Genomic DNA, 17966 nt, shown 5'->3' with positions numbered 1-17966 from the left:
TTGCCGGAAAATTTCTCCCATTTAACATAACTGAGGTCAGTCTCTCATGCTGGCTCACACTCATATGCTCAGGATTCATGTAAAAGCAAGTCAAGTTCTTCCACACCAGCTTTGAAGAACCATTTTTTATGGACTTGGCTTCGTACACCAGGACACTGATGTCACAAAAGGAAAAGTCGTTTCCCAAGTTGGGAGCACACTATTGTCTAAAATATCACTGTAAGCTTTCTCTTATTTGGAATCAATGGGCCTGGCCAAAACCATGAAAAACAACAACCTCAAAACGAAAGTACACAAAATTGTGTGGCCCCCGCATCATTACAGCCATATGGTTAGGCTAATTCATGAAGATAATCAAGTTACAACAAAGAGCATGTTGGAAAACTGTTGACTGGCTATAATTACAGCAGACACAGGTTCAGCATGAGGTCACTTCAGAAAAGTTTGAACCAGCTCAAAGGCGCCTGTGGCCAAACACCAAAAACCCCCCTTCAGACTAAACAAACTTCAAAGGGATAATATCTAGATAGGTGCAGAATATGCTGGGGGGGGGGGGGGGGGGGGGGGTCCAAACAGCTCATCCCAGCTGAATAACTAACAGCAGTGCTAGACCTAGACTATATGAATAAATATATAGGGAGTCTTAATCTGGCTTTCATATAATACCACTAAATATTCCTTTAGGCGGATAGTGAATCCATGGCTACCAATAGTGAGCTAATGCTGTAATCTACTGTGGCATATAGACACACATTTTATGATTTTATACCTTTTTCCTGTAGGTTCTTGGGTTTTTGCTGTGGTTGCTATATTTTGTAGAGGATAAAAATAAGAAATGGAGGAATAATTTTTCAGCACTGTGGACCTTCAAACTTTGACTGTAGAGGCTAATAATCACATCCAGGTTCATCCTAGGGAGATGTGGTGTTTTAAAAAATAATATATGACCTCTACTGAGCTCATCAAAAGGCAGTCACCTGCATTTTAAAGACTATCTGGTGGATAAAGTTTTGCTAAGATGCTACCAGAAGTCAGTGAAAAACCACAACAGAGTCTTGCTTCCTGTTTTAACGCTTTGACTCATCTGTGAATTTATCTGAAAGAGATAGGTTAAGAGTTAACAGATGACATCTATCATCGAGAGTCTGCACGTTTGATATTGTTTTTTGTTTTTTCATCCACGCGCATGCGCAGCGTCTCATTTCAACTGATTCACATCAGCAGCAGCAGCTTTGGAGATCTACCGGTCCGACGGCACATGGATCCCCAGTGAGAAGAGCGAGCACTCCGGCCACGGGGTAAGACTGACTGCTTCTCCGGTAGTGAAGTGGGTTAGAGTGAAGAGAGGAGGCAGCAGCCGAGGACAGAAACTGGGAAACTCAGTGGTTTGTAAGTGCGACGGAGAAAAAGTGTGAGATGGACTGAGAGGCTGCATGGCCGCGATGACTCACTGGTGTCCAGTGCTGGCGGTTAGTTCATGTCTGTGCTGAGCTGAGATCACCACCATGTCTTCTGATTCTGTCAGTTTTAAAATCTGACGTTTTTTGCGTCTTATTTTAGGCTTGTAGCATTAAAAAAAAAAAAATGAAATGTGAAATCATAAATCCAGAATAGGCCTGAGTAAACGACAGTAAACAAACCCTGTTGCATTTTCGGACTGTTTCACGATCCTATGAGACAAATAATACAGTTTGACCGGACTAAATCTGGACTGCGCTCGCCTGTGAGTCCGGGGGGGGGAAAGTTGGTGCAAACTCAGCAGCACCATGGACAGCGCTCTGACAGTATAACAGTCTTTATAGGGGACAGAAAAATCAAATAAATAAATCAAATAAATGGATTAGGAGCAAATTTCAGACAAAATTTGATGTTTTTAATATCATTGAAACAGAATCCAGAAATAAATATATAAACCTTATGAAAAAAAATCACATTAGTAAGAGCAATGAATTTAGAGCTTAATCGTGCTCACATAATATAGGCTACTGTGAGTCACCAGTCAGTGCTTCATATACTACTTATTTATTTATTATTATAAAGCCTGGTTGGATATGAGACAGCAGTGGAAAAAACTCATCAGATCTTTGAAGTAAAAACACAGTACCACATGGTAAATATACTTTTATTATTACAAGTAAAAGTCCTGCATTTGAAATCCCACTGAAGAAAAGTGCAGTACTATCAGCTTAAAGCATCAAAAGTAAAAGCAGCTGTGATATACAGAATACTGAGTGTGGTATTATTAAATGACTGATGCATCACTGTGGCAGCAGCAATTTACTGTTACAGCTGGTCTGGGTGGAGCTAGTTTTATATGGCTACTTTACCTTGTGGCTAATTTACATCTTTGGGTCTTCAGCAGTTATTTAATGACACCTCTCTGGTGGAACTGCAAACAATGACACAGCTTTTCTGTAAGAGTTCATGAGCCAATAGGTTGGAACCACTGGTTTAATCTTTAACAACGTGTTATATTTTTATGACTTTATCATAACTACTAACCTGAAAGGTAACCGGGAAATATTTTTGTTAGATAAATGTATTGGAGTAAAAAGTACAAAAACACCACAAGTATAAAGTGACATTCAATGGAAATACTAAAGTAAAGTACAAGTACCTCATACTTAAACACACTACTTGAGTAAATGCACTTAGTTGCTTTCCACCACTGGATCAGTAAAACATAACATTAATATTAGCATCATAACCAGCTCTAAGATGTGTTAGTAACAGACCATAATAACCAGATAAAATACTCTGACTCACTTAGTGGTGGGAGAAATATTTGGTCCCAATACAATAGTATGAAATTAGCTCTTCACAATACAAAATGTTATTTAAATTAGCCCATAATAAAGTTTTTGTACTCATTATACAGCCTGGCTACTTATTGGTTCCTGTTGTTACTGACAAAATAATGTGTAAGCAGCGTTTGAAGTAATGTACCATATTTAATAACAGGTAGCTAGAAGGTAGAGCTGCAAAATACACTTGTTAAAGAGTAAATGTCCAGTATTAATCTCTGAACTGCGGTGGTAGCAGTATAAAGTAGCATGGAATGGAAATGCTCAAATAATAATTTATTCATTACGGCACTTCAGTTAATGTATTTCATACCCTCCACCGCTGGAGACGCTAATCATATCTGCTCAACATATTTACTTAAAAGCAAGTTATGGACGTTCCTACATCATGTTCTTGTGAATTCAGACTTCTAATTGTGTTAACATTCACCATGAATACAACCAGAAAGGTCAGATCATTCCCTTTACCAGGAAAAACTAACCCAGAGGAAAATAAATGGGTTGTCAATACTACAATAATTGGTTGCTTTTATTTGATGAAGTCTGGCCATATTGACTATTTTATTTATTTGTGTAATCATTTGTAAATGTTTCTAAAAGCTTTACTCAGGAAGGTAAAAGCACAAGCTGCAACAGGTAATTTAGATCTAATTTGTAATATCTAATTAGAATTAAAGAGTCTAAATATTCTGTTTATCTACTTTACTTTCTAATCTTCCTTCAACTTGCTTTTTTCATTTGCATCAGAAGTTTACTTTCTTGTGTTTGCGATTTTTGTTGACGACAGTGTCGTTACAAACACACACACAATCACATGAGTTTGGTGACAACTCATGATGTCAGGTTTAAGATTTTGGGCAATGGAGGAGAGTAAAAACCAAAGATCACCTGAGCAGTGTGTTCTCCTCCAGTGATTACTGATCTGGTTTTCAGGATAATGTTTCAAACCGCAGTCAGTCAGGTTGATCTTACCGTGCGATGCAGACGGAGATCAGGCGCGTGTGGCCGCTTAGAGAAACCGTTTGAAGGCAAAGAATGAAAGAAATCAATCAAACCGCCTTGGGAGAATAACAACAGAGGGACATGTGTGTATATGAGGAAGAATAGAGTGTGCACACACTTGCATACGTGTGATTCATCCGTGGGTGGTAATAGAGCCACCTTAGGGCCACGGCAGCCGTCAATCGTTCACATGCAGCAACAATAACTGAGGCGACCTGACGACACGGGCCAAGATTTATGACAGGTCTCTGAAGGGAGGGAGGCTTTTATTGAGGGAAATCCATATTCAGCAGATGAACAGTGTTTGTGTTACAACAGCCAAGCAGCTGACATGTATACATATCAATCTCTTCAGGCCTCTGAACATGTACTACCTACTATGTATCCGTATCTTTACCGCAGGTGTACAAGGTGCGTGAGGTGTGATGGCGCTGTGCTCCGAGGCCTGTGTCTCTGGCTCAGGAGGAGAATCCTCCGGGAGTGAGGTGAGCTTCGCTTTCCCTGTTTTATTTGATTTTCATTACAGCTACAAGAGTCTTATGATCAGCACCAGGCAGATGTAGAGAGGACATTTAATATAGTTTGATCATGCTTTAGATAAGAGGCAATAACAGAGTAGATATTTTCTATGTACAGGGTGACAATGCTGGGGCTGCTCTATTTAACAGCCCACATGCCCCAAACTTACCCTACAACAAGGAAGCTTTCTCCCACATATCTAATGATTCATCATAGAGGAAATGTACCAGCACTTCAAAGAGCCACCCATTACCTCAGACGGGACATAAACGCTGTTGTTAGTCATCATTTATCTTTTTACCCAGTAACAGTATAACTGTACTCTGTATTTATCAAATAGGTATAGTATAGTGTAAATAGGGTTTTTCAAGTGTAATTTATTTCTAAACCTCTCTAAGCCTTAATCACAAAGTTAAACTAAGTATTTTATTGATGCTCATTTGTACTAAATTATTACACTGTATTTTGTAGGCTGTGATCTAATGTCAAATTTGACACTTTTTCACTGTTTTATCTCAAGTGTTGATTCATAACAAGATATATTTGTGTTTTTAAGCACCAAAAATCATCTCAATGTGGTTTCACATCTCCTCTCTCAGGCTTCTCTCTGGAGCTCTAGTAACAATAGGTCGGTGAGCCAATCAGAAGAGAGGATGCTCTCGGCCTCTCTTCTGATTGGCTGACTGTTTTCTGAGTGAAAAAAAAATTTTTCAGGTAAACAAACCAAATCCTGCAAGGTTGGATGGTGGGTCCAGGTGGGCGGGGCTTGGGGCATGGCTTAGAGTGGTGACTGCTTTGTTGTGACATCACAAAGTTACAGAAGTCATGACGGCTGGTTTTAAGGCTGAGTTTCCGAATACAGGCTGTGTGCGTTTATCTGTGGACTGAGGCTTTGATACTTTCACAGTATTAATACAGAACATAGACCTGCTCTGAAATCAAAGAAGACTAGCAAATCTCACTTCATACAAAATGGGACCTTAAACTATACTTTCTTCAAACGTGAAAGAGGGTCAAATATGATCATGGAGGACTGTGGTTCTCCGATGTTATGTGGTCTCTTTTTACACCAGGCGGGTTCTAGCTGTCTTCAGTTTGGGGTTCGTTCCTATCTGCACCACTTCTACGAGGAGTGCTCGTCCTCCATGTGGGAGAGAGACCCGGAGGATCGGGGGTTCGTCCAGAGCCAGAGGTCAGCCCTGTTGTGGAACTCAGCAGTCTGGAAGGTAAAGCTACGACAAGCTCCAACCTGTTTGTATGATTTAACTCAAAACAAAATCAAAACGGAAACAAATCATTAAAAAATCCATGAAATGCAGCCCACTCTGGTCTTTCATGTAAATGATTAGCAGTTACTGATTGATATAGCACAAGTGCTGAAGCATGATTCCCTGGGGAGACACGAGGTCAGACCCTCATTGTTCAGAGTAGTATATTCAGTGGCTGATGTCCCATAACTATAGATTTCTTTATATCATTATGTCTTATGTTTCCCATTATTGCAATTTATCAAATCATTCCTGAATGGAGTTTAATGAAAAGGATGAAAAGTCGCATAAAACGTGTTTTAAATCTGCCTTTAAAATCCTCTTGATTTTAGAATAGATCGGGTCCATACGTATTGAGACAAGGTTTTCAAATGAATGTTTTCCTGTTGTACACAATAACCTTGTACAACTGGCCTCTATTCTATCTTTAGTCCCTTCTACTTCAAGCATAATAATGTTACTATGACTTGCTAACTTGAACTGGATCTATTATTAGTTCCTTCTTTGGTGACTGCTTCAATTAATTCAGTTGAGAGCTCTTTTCAGGCTCTCTGTGAATGTAAAAGCCTTGAGTTCGACCCATTTCAAAAATACAGAAAGAATCCTTTTTTTTTTTTTTCATTCAGACTGCTTATGAGATTGAGGATTCTGAATTTTTTCCTTATTTTCTCTAAATGTGAACTCAAAATTCACCATGCATTGCCGTCCTTGTCACAGCCGACTGCACTGTTGCCCCGGGGAGAGCAGCTGACAGAGATGTGCCACCTCTGTGTCACCTGTTGATTGTTTTCCCCTGCCAGTGATGAGCTTCACCGCTGTAATAACTAAAAAGAATCTCCCTCTGATATACTCATGTAATATCGTGCTTACAGTGCATTTTAACCAATTGTCTCTGTATGATGAACTACAGGCAGTGGCGTAGTGGTATTTGTAAAGGTGAAGCATTACATGCGAGCCCCCTGCCCATTTGGCAATTTGGATTTTTCTGCATCATAAACAACAAAATGACCTTTCCTTACAAGAAAGGAAGAGCACTGAGCACTGAGTGCCATCAGAATGCACAAATTACCGCTTCCACTTTCTCTCTCCTCCCTCCAGGTGTCCTTGGCCCTGGGTCTCCTGATCCTGACCGCAGGCATCGCCAGCCTGTCAGTCGGTTACTCCACTCCCCATAAAATCGAGTCGTTCGGAGAGGGAGACCTGTTCTTCGTGGACACCCAGGCCGTCAGCTTCAACAGGGGGCTGCACCTCAGTGCCGCGGCCGGGATCGGGCTCTCCTGCCTCGGCTCGGCCCTGGCGGTGATGGGGGTCGTCGTTTGGATCCTCCCCGGGGCCAACCTGAAAGAGAGGCTGTTCCACAGTGCGGGGGAAAGGGAACGGAGAGGAGAGTTACAGTCGAAGTGGAGGGGATTCAGGGATCCGGGGGACGTGGTCACTAAGCCCCCAGGTATTGAGGAGGGGAAGATACCTGTCACACTGTCGAAAGTGGAAAATGTGCAACCCGCTTCTTAAAAAGATCCTGGCTGTGCTACATAGTGTACAGGCTTTTGTTGTGGTCCAGGGGTCTCATTTACAAGCTTTAATTATTGTTTGTTTTTAAAGATAAATGTCTTTTCAGAACGCTAATGGAGGTTGTTTCATGACCTGGACATTACAGATAGACATAAGATGTAGACAAGGGACTTTGAACACTTAAAAGCACACCTTGATTTGAATAACACGCAGTTTGCTTTTTTTTTTTTTTTTTTTTTTTTTAATAAATCCAAATTAAAACATATAAATGAGGCCCCAAGAGTTCAACCAAAGACCTTGTGGTTCGTACTACAGAATAGGGATATAGCTGTCGACCATAGACTGTGTTTGTGCAGTGCACTAGTCATATTTTAAAGATATAGTGAATAATGTCCAACCCGACACTAAAAGAGAGCAGAATCCTAATGACTGATTGTAGAAAATTATATTTTTACTCCTTACTTGATAGTGTTTGTTGTATTTTTGCTCTATATTTTTATCTGTTATTTTTTAAATGGTAATTGTATCAGCTGTCCACATAGTTAGACATATTGCATGAATCACACAGAAAAGCTACATTTCCATCCCCATGCTACACATTTAAAGGACATTCAGAAAGGTGCTCACATAAAAAGAATCATTAACAATTCTCTATCTACATTTTCACATATCCACACTAATGCTCAGCCCGCTGTGTTGAACACATGTACAGTCACATGCACTTGCAGTCACCCGCTCACCCAGACACCCACACACACACACAAATTCGTGCTTCATTGACAATATCACCTATTTTCTCCCCACTGTAATCTGGCTCTGTAATTGCCTGCAATCTGTGTCTCTAGGCAACAGTTGGGCTTCAAGTGCTCTATTTTCAACTCTGAACAAAGACTCTTTTCTGATTGGTCCCTCACACCCCCTCTCTTTATTTTCACACCAATCAGATTTTTTGTTTACAGGCTTACACAGTGGTAGTGAGTAAGTGGTGAAGCTCTGAGGTGAGGGGATTTTGCAGTGGCACCTTCGAGGCCATCTGTTTGATTGGGTGCTGCGGTTTTGTTAAATTAGTCTGAATAATACACATTAGAAAAAAATGTAAAAAAACAAAAGAACCATAATGTCCTGTTTTAACGGCACTGATTCCCTGTTGTTGTTTCATTTTTATATTGTGTTATTGGCTATGATGAAGATTATGGAGTCAAATGAGGGTCAAGTGTCTCTGGTGCAAATCAAAATAAACTTGTGATCTGCAAATCTACACTTTGTAAGTCTGTGGTTCCTTCTGATCAAACTGTTACAGTATAAAAAAAGTTATTTATTATATTGTAAACCTGCAATCAGTGATATTTTTGGTGTCAATGCACAATCAAATATCTCGTCATGTGAAAGTGTTGCATGTAATACTGAATCCACGAAGGAAAAACTATTCACCAAATAAAACTTGATGTAGCTTGTAGTATATTTTAGCCTCTTTTAGCAAATTGTTTTGGTTCTTTAAGGTCCAGTTCATGCTCTATTACAACAGGTTCTTAAGACGTGCTCTCTGACTGTGTTTGAAATCAACTGTTTATAGTTGTTCTTGAAGGTGAGGGGAAAAAATGATTTTAGAGAACTTGTGGCTTTGGACCGATTTCCTCTTGGTTTCAAACTAAATTCACAGGTGACCCACCAAGCTTGTAGCATTCGACATGTACAGACAGTTATCATTTCTCCACAGGGGGAAGATCCTTGTTTGACGATCTCCCACTTAAGTTATGAAGCACTTTGTTTAAGCTGTAACTTCATGTCAAACTCTTCTTTCTTCATTTACGTCACAGTAGTGTTTTGGGATGACACAGCGTTGACAACTGTAGTAATATTCTTAATATATATAATATATAATAATGTTCCCCTAACGCCACTACTGACACTAAATTAGCCATGTTGTCATCTGCTGATTTGTGTGTGGAAGAATCTTTCCCTCACAAACCACAATGGGTTCAACAAGTGTGGACCTCCTTGGGAGGTGGAATAAGCTATTTACCATAAATTGGTGTGATATGAGCAGACTGCATGAAAGAGATAAGAATAGGATGAAAATATAACAAAGCACACTTACATCCTCCATTTGGCCCTTTCCAGCAAAAAACTCCAGACAAGTTGAGGGCATGACTTTCAGCACTAATAGAGAAGAGGCACTTTTTAGAGTGGGTGGTATAAAATGTTGAATAGCTAAAGACCTAGATATTTTTCTCAGTATTGCTAGATAAAAACAGGCTTAAAAGGAGATATTTTTATACATTTACATATAATAATTAGTATATTATACTGATCCCTGTGACAACTGAGCAACTCCATCCACTCATGAAAACTTATGACCAATTGCAAGTTTCCAAAAAAAGCTAGAAAGTTGACCTGTACAGCATTTTTCCACCACATGGTACCGACTCTGTGCTGCTCAGAGTCAGAGTTGAGTTCCGAGATGGACTCAACTTTGACACAGCCAAGAGAACTGATCAGCATAAATAAACAATAAATAAACTGACTTTACTTTGGGTTTTATCGCACAAATGAGGGTGTGGGAATTAATCAGTGAGTGCTCAAATAACAACACTGCTTCTTTAGGACCGAGCAGAAGTAAATCTTAATTTTGGGATGTGCCTTGTAAAATCAACTAGTTTTTCTTTCAGTCCTGAAAAGATTAAACTGCATACTTCAAAATGTGCGGAACGATCAGTAACACACACAGTAAATCAAACAATAATTAACGATAATTGCCAATGTTGCTAGGAAAGAACACCTATAAGCAATATAGTCAGTAAGAGCAGCACGTTTGTAAAAGGGAGTACTGTATAGTTCAAAATGTGTTCTTACTATTTGACTGTGAAATGTGGCTGAGGGCAGGTGCACAAGTGTGTGTGTGTGTGTGAGAGAGAGAGAGAGAGAGAGAGAGAGAATATATTTATGTCTGAATAGGTACATCATGTTACTTTGGTGAGATGAGTCACAGCTATGAGTGTGACTCATCTCGTCTTGTCTCCTAATTCACATAAACAGGAGGGACACCTAACATTCACTAATCAAAACAGTGTATACACACACACACTCTCTCTCTCACACACACACACACACAAACACACACACACACACACACACACACACACACACACACACACACATTCTAGGTCACAACTTGTACTCAGAATCATATTTGTTTTGCAGCACATTTGACTTTGCTTTTGCCTTTTTTTAACGTTTGTTCCACTACTTTCAAAGTGTGTTATCGCTGGACTGATATAATCCTATATCGATCTGATTATGACCTTTTATAAAATATGCTCCGTTATAATAAAGGTTACTCTGACCACTGTAGAAAAACAAATCCTTTTGTATCATAAATTATAACAATCAATATCATTATTTTAAAGGTCACCTCTATAAAACAAACAATGATTGAATTTTTTTGTACATCATGTTTGAATTCTTCTTCTTTCTTCTTGTGGTAAAATCATCGACACATTATGCCTGCATATGAGCTAGTGTCAGTGCCATCACAGGAACTATTTTCCTTGTTGTCAACATGCCCCTCACACACTCTGAGCGCATGTTTGCATGGCTGATTTGAGCATGCTCGGTTTATTAGCGAGTGTATGTAAGTGCATAATGAGATAGAAAAGTGGAAGCGGTGGCAGCGTTTCCTGTGAAGATGGAGGCTGATACGCTCCGCTGACTGCAAAGCTCAGAGTGTGAGTCACACTGTTGTGGGAGAGAACCACACAGCCGTGGATTGGGCTGCAGCCTGCTCGGCTGATTGGCAGACCCATCCATCCCAGTGTTAGTGTGTGTTGGTGTGTGTGTGTGTGTGTGTGTGGTGGTGGTGGTGGTGGTGGTGGGGGGAGGGGGGTGTTGTATCTCTGGGTGCCTGAGAGTCTGCTGCACTGATATGATACTGTAACGTCTCATCTGCTGTGGAAAACAGATAGAAAGCTGGAATGTGTCTAGGCTTGTGTGTGGGGTTGGGTACAAAAACATGTCTTTGACAGTCATCTGAATAAAATAAAATAAAGCAGTTTCACAGTGCATATTTTTTATTATTTTTAAGTAAATCATTATTTTAGCAGGAAACCCTGATTAACATCTTTATAAGAGGGACCTGCCAGAAAAAAAAGGACTGCAGTGACGTCATTACTCAATATAAAACAAGAAAACATCAGGGCAGGAGGAACAATAGCTTATGAGCATTTCATTTCAGTAAACCCCAGTTAAGGTCATGGGTCCAAAATATACTGAATACAGTTTTTAAAGGAAAACAAAAACGTAAACACTGTAAATAACAGCTGTATTGTCGCTTGACAAAGCAGCACTATGTCTTCAGGGCAGATTGGAGACTGCAGTGAGTCGCTACCAGAAAGTTAAATTAGCAAGAACGGCCGGGGCTAGCTGGTTAACGTGCTAACTTCAGTAGAAGAAAAGACGTGATTGAGACTAGAGTTAACATTGCTGTTGCTTTCCACAGCTGGAGACAGCTCTTGGTGAGTAAAGGAATGAAGTTTGATTCAGAACTCAATGTTTTCTTTAGACCGGTAAGTAAACAGTTGTCAATGCTAATGCTGGCTATGTAGCAATAGCAAAACAAATAGGTCTTTTAAGACCAATACCAGACAACTGACAATATAGGATAAAGATGAGGACAAACGGTGGGGGTCACAGTATCAACAGACAACGTCTCTGATCAAAATCAGTTCATTGTTCTGTTCGTCTCGTGTTTGTAGAGCTTTATGCATGATGTCATACACTGAAATGCTGTTCAAATGTAATGAAAGGTACAAAACTGAAATGTTTGCTTAGAACCTTTATAGTTATTACCACTCACAACTTTCCCTTCTCGCTCTTCTGCACTGTTTTCTACAAATCACACATTATATTTTTGGAATTCCTTGTTGCTGCGCTACACAAACAGAGCAGAAAGTTAATTCAGGCAGATTCCTACTATCACCAATCACAGTCTCACAAGTCAGTGAGGTAATGTTTATCATCTGACAGTCATTCATACCACTGCTGCCGTTTCTGTTTCTACCTGTTTCTCACTCCTCTCACCCTCTCTGCTGAATTCTCACTCCATCATCCACCCTCCTCCTCCTCCTCCTCTTCTTCTAGTTTCTTATTACCATACTTAGAATGGCATCTGTTGCCTTGTGCGTTTATGAGCTTCCAGTATATCAGTGATCTGTATCTGCTCATTTGTGTTCAGTGTACCTCTTGGGGGGATTTAATGTGCTTTCTTCAGAATTTTGCACAGCTTGGATTCATTTGGGGAGCAGCCAAGGAGTTATTATCTACATTTGGTCCAATAAATGATCTTAAACCCTTTGACTTTACATGTGACAGAGGAAGAACACAAAAAGCACAATATTGAAATGTCACTGGATTTTATAAATCTGTATGATTTTTTTCCTTTGCCATGGATATGACCATTGTGAACTTGACCGCTGTGACCATTGTAAAAGTTGTACAGGGCAGCTAGAGGAAGAGAAGAGAGGCAAAGAGAGTCACACCATCACTTCCATTTGTCATTACATGCCCTCATGCTGAAATTAACATTTTCCTCTATACAAACTAAACATGCACATAGCTCCATTACAAGTGAAAGCAACAGCAGGCGTTCACATCGCCAATGAGCTCATCAAAATTCTAGAAATGGTTATGGTTGACCAAGCTGATCTTTCACACATCTCGACATGAAGCGATGTTATTTCCCTCCGCAACCGCAACTCAATCTAAGCATTTGCAATGGCCAAATTCTTATCTGAGCAGCACAATGTACTGTACAGTCCATCACCATGAAATACTTTGCTGCAGGCCACGAAAATGTACAGTCTATGTGCAGGGAGTTAACAGTATGTGCAGTAATATGGAGAAAGTCATGTCAGTTAGTATATATTTCTATCAAATATAATTTTACTGTAAAGCATTTCAGTACAACATGTACCAATTTAAACAGTAGATGTTCTCTCTCTACATTCAGGATGAAGTTCTCTACATCCCACAACCAATCAACCTTCACTTAGCTGATGTTAAAGGCTCCAAAGATAAAACACGATCTGGTGGGCAGACCAACACTCTGCCAAAAGTCTCATTACAGGAGCACAACCTCCCACAACAGAGAGAAATCTTCCAATCAGACACTTTATTTACAAATTTAGAGTAAAACGCTTATTTTAAAGAATCTGAGAAGAGGATGACAACCATAAAATTACCTTTATTGAACTTGTTGATAGAGTAAATTAACCTTAAGCTGACCCTCATTAAAAGACCTGACCAAACCAATGAAAAAACATTAACTTAATTTAGAGCAAATTAGTGTTGATTACTTCTCAGCCTATGTTCTGTTACACTGAGCAGTGTTATGTTAACCCTGATAATTGTAGTTTTGTTTGAGGTGATGTTGTTCCAGTTGTTAGGCAATAAAGTCCCTGTAATGAAAATTAATGTGAATGTTTAAGACACTAAAACAGGCCACAACCTGGGCCTAACCATTGGGGAATTTTGGCCAGTTTGGTTGGAAACCTAGATTTGGAAAGCTCAAAGGTTAAAACCCTTCGTTGACCATTCGTTTGTGTACACGTCATTTGTTTGATGACCTTGAAGTCACTCCGGATTCTGCCATAGTGTCGTTGCCATGAATTTTGTGGGGGGGGGGGCTCTGAAGGGGTGGGTGTATTTGTTTTGCTGTTGAGTTCAAATATCAAGTCTTCCTCCAGAATTGCGTACTCCATCTTAAAGAAACACCACCTGCAGTGGCTCGTCTTTCCACCCACTCTGCTTAACCTGACACGCCAGATGGTTTGTTACATGGCACCGTCTGGGAAGGCTTTGTTGGAAACTGTTTGGAAAAGGGTGATTGGATGAATCATCTGTCTCTTGCTGTCTATCATGGGCTAACGTCAACCCTTCAGGGTGATCATCCTTTTCATTTTTTTCACTAACAGCAGAGCCAGTTGGAAAATCAAACCCTTGCCAAAGCCAGTCAGGAGAAGAGGCGAAAATACCTTCTCCGTCTTGAAAAGTCTTCAGTGCTGTTCTTTGCTCTTCTTTCAATGAAGCAATACTCTCCAGCTCTGATATAACTGATGCTTTAGTAGCATCTATGCTAACATCTTTCGGAGCTGCTATTGTTGTTAACAGTCAGTCACTTCCCACTGTTGTCACACCTGAGACAAAGCCGTGGCTGCCAAGAGTTCCTCCCTCATAGGACGCTGATTGGTCCAAACCACTGTGGTTCAGCCACAAGCAAATAACTTGGAGTTTGGCAAGATGGATTCTCGTTTGCAAGCTGCCTCACAAGGTTACTCTCTGCTGCTGGGTATCCTGAATTCAATTGCATACTCTGCTACAGATTGTGAGCCTGTTTGGATGATCAAAAACTTTATTCGTTTTTGTGACTAAAAGGAAAAAGGAACTACAAATGGTTGACTGTTTCACTCACAATTCTAAAGCCCACTGAGAGGCTTTTCCAGTTAACAACATGCGCTAGCTGCTGCTCAAACACAAGGGAGCACTGGATGAGGAACCCCTAACAACCCCCTGACAACTGCTGTAGCATTGGGGAGTAGGAAAAAGATACTCTCTGGAAAGTAGGGCTGGAGTTGCCAGCACTGGAGAAGAGATCAGCCGGGATGGTCTAGGACCGGCTGGAAGAGAAGCTGCGACAACAGCAGGCCATCTTGGCAGCTGATCTGGGAAACACTGGTGGCAGATTCTTGACCATATCAGGGAGGACCTGATTGTGTTGGTCTATTAGTACGCCCTGAGTAGTCAGGGCATGACGGAGCGAGTCCATGTCTGCTGTGTTCATAGTGACCAGATTGTTCTGTTACAGTTTGTTTGTTTCTGGATCCAAACACAGACGGCACGGCGGGGAGGCAAAACTGGCTTTATCATAAGATAGGTACAATGGTGGCGATGGGAGGCAGGCTAAGGCGAAGGGCAGGCAGGCAGATGAGTGAGGAAGCTGGCTGGCAAGCTGAAGTGGCGTGAGCAGACAAGGAGACACAATGGGTAAGATGATGCAGGTGATCCTGACCATAGGAGCACACAGTCAGTAACAAACATGAGGGAACATAGAAAATAACTCAAGTATACTAGACAGGGAGAGACGCCCATGGAAGTTGGCAGAACAATCTGGTGAAGAGTGAGAGAAGAGCCGGGGTTGTTGGACTGCTGGGTTTATGAGCTGATGATTCAAGACATGTGTGGAGGTGAAGCAGGAGCCAGGAGAGGGAGAGCCACGCCCAAACACACACACACACACACACACACACACACACACACACACACACACACACCGGTGTCATGGCTGGTGCCAGAAGCCAGATGAAACCTTAAATTTCTTGTGTCATGATATTAATAGGCCCATATACCCACTGTGATTGAAGCAACAACTCACCGCTTCCCCGCTGGTTGTCAAAAGTCATTCATGCAAAAGCAGGAAATAAGTAACTGAAGGAGAAGTACTTTAGATGAGATAAGTTGAGGGGAAGTGAGTACGAGCAAAAAAAAAAAAAAGTAAATTAAAACACTTCATCACAAAATAACTTCAGGAATATATTAAACATGAGATATTGATGATATATAACAATGTAGGATTTTAATTCCAATTTTAATAACTTAATTTTAATAACTAGCAAAAGTCTGCCTTTTTTTCCCAACGATTTTATCTACTGTGTTGATCTATCTTTGTTAAGTATTTATGAGCGGAAGGTGATAATAAGGTAGCTAAATTCAAGGCTGCAGGTATGCAAAGACAGATCTTAATAAAGTGGTGAGTGGTATTTTGGATTATTATTGTGTCTTTAGTAAAATGTGATGTGTAATAAGTGGAGGCCTGCCGACTTCTTTTACTCTAAACTAATGTTTCCTTTTTATTTAGACTTACAAATCATAACAGTGTATCTGGATGAGCAGTATTTGCGTAGCACTAATTTACAGGCTGTGAATGTAAATGTATTTGATATTAAAGTGGGTAGTATGTAAGATTAGCCCACTTAGTGTGACAACAGCAGGCATCTCTGTCATCCCTGATAAGAGTGATGAATGTAAAATAAGGATTTTTGTGTTTATATGGAGTATTAGCAGTTTGACAGTGTTTCCTCTCCTGCAATATATTTAAAGATTTTTTTTTTTTTTCTCTACAATGTCAATTTAAAGTCAACTGACAGGAGAGCCCAAACATGGCACTCACCTAATCAAAAGTTTGCATTGTGCAAGTTATTTTTCCCCCTTCCTTTGTCTGAAACCCATCAGGAGATTTGGCACAGTCAAACACCTCTGCATATTTGCAGTCACCATTGGTTTGTTGAGCATTAAAAATGTTAATTGGAATTTTTAAAAAGGAAAGAAAATATCGCATTACCATCCCACCTCCTCCAGTCACAGGCTGTCAAAATGCAATATTCCAAATTAGATTGTATTTGGATAATCTTTTGAACTGTAATAGGTTTCCAGCCAGCAGGCATATTACTATTGGCACATCATTATTAAACAAAAGTGACACCGAACCATCACTTTGCAGGCAGCGCCAGATAAACGTTCGACACCGTGCAAATAATATTAGTTCTGCTTCCAGAGTCACTGGCTTATCTCTGGGATGCTATATTGGGTTCATATCCCTGTCGGCTGGCGAGGGCCTTCTGACGGAAGTGTCTAAATTTATGAGTAGCCCATATGTGTGAGGTGCATGTATGAATAGGCTGCTGTGTGTGTGTGTACTATGTAATGTGTGTGTCGCACATTAACGCTTTTATATGTAAATGCTGCGTTTGTGTGTATGTGTGTATGTGTGTGTGTGTGTGTGTGTGTGTGTGTGGGGGTGGATAGATGTGTGTGTGCCTGCTTGTGGGCGTGCGTGCAAAACTGGATACATTCATATGTAAATAAGCAGTGTATGTGTGCCTGTATATGCAGACGCGACCCATATCATGGCATAATGAGATCCGCCACTGTTGGTTACCCTCAGACAGTGGTAATTATGGCTGCAGTGAAAAGGACTGATGATGAAGGCAGGATGGACGCTCACACTCTAACATATTCAACCACACACAGGCCTCAGTCCCACTGACAGCCTGCTGCAGGCAAAATGACGCCCTGTCCATTTGGCAACAGCATGGGAAAATGAATCTGTTAACTGGATATGATAAATTAGACCTGCATCCGCTTTCTAATCAGCTTTACAAAACCTGCATACTTGTTATAAAATTCAATACCACAAAGATACGTGACATTCACAGTGATGTCATGTCATTGAAAAAAAAAAACGGATAAAGAAGCGTCATATAAGACAGCATGATGCAAAGAGCAGCCAATAAAAACATGAAATATGAAAAAAGAAAAAAGCTTTTTGTTTCTTTAGTCATCCATATCATCCAACTCACTCAGTTTGTTGCTGCTTCCAGGAATGCCAATTTGAACAGTACATCTCCTATCAGCTAATGCAGCTAGGAGAGTCGTCTATAGGGTTCTATTAAATGGACCACAAAGCTTGTCCTGTATTGAAATAGGGAAACCCTAGTTAGTAAAACAATGTGTGATGTATTTTCCAAACTCTCAAGTGAATTCAACATCATAGCTTCTGTGGGTGAATGGAGGTATGAACTATGGTCTGCTGATAAACAGTCAGCAAATATAATTAAAAGGATATCGGTAATATTCTACACTTTACTTATTTTTTAAGAAATCCCATGAAAAGACCAAAAAACTGATATTACATACACAGTGTATGTGGGACTGAGACAAAATCACTGACTGAGACCTGCTGCTGTAAACACTCACTAAAGCACCAAATGCGTATCAATTCACATCTGAAAATAGTCCCCAACAAATGCAA

At 40.3% G+C, this 17966-nt stretch overlaps 1 protein-coding gene across 1 annotated transcript; it reads left to right on the top strand.

The window, feature by feature from the left end:
* Positions 1–1218: 1218 nt before the first annotated feature.
* On the top strand, positions 1219–8363 carry nrsn1l (neurensin 1-like). The gene is made up of 4 exons (XM_023428531.2): positions 1219–1298; positions 4209–4291; positions 5399–5551; positions 6692–8363. The coding sequence occupies exons 2-4, from the start codon at positions 4232–4234 to the stop codon at positions 7103–7105; spliced, it is 627 nt and encodes a 208-aa protein (XP_023284299.1). The 5' UTR covers positions 1219–1298; positions 4209–4231; the 3' UTR covers positions 7106–8363.
* Positions 8364–17966: the final 9603 nt, after the last annotated feature.

The sequence above is a fragment of the Seriola lalandi genome, unplaced genomic scaffold (assembly GCF_002814215.2).
Source record: "Seriola lalandi dorsalis isolate HSWRI2012SDOR001 ecotype SW California unplaced genomic scaffold, Sedor1 jcf7180002054879, whole genome shotgun sequence".
NCBI classification, from domain to species: domain Eukaryota; kingdom Metazoa; phylum Chordata; class Actinopteri; order Carangiformes; family Carangidae; genus Seriola; species Seriola lalandi.
The sequence above is the reverse complement of the archived record's forward strand: the minus strand, read 5'-3'. Positions and strand labels throughout refer to the sequence as shown.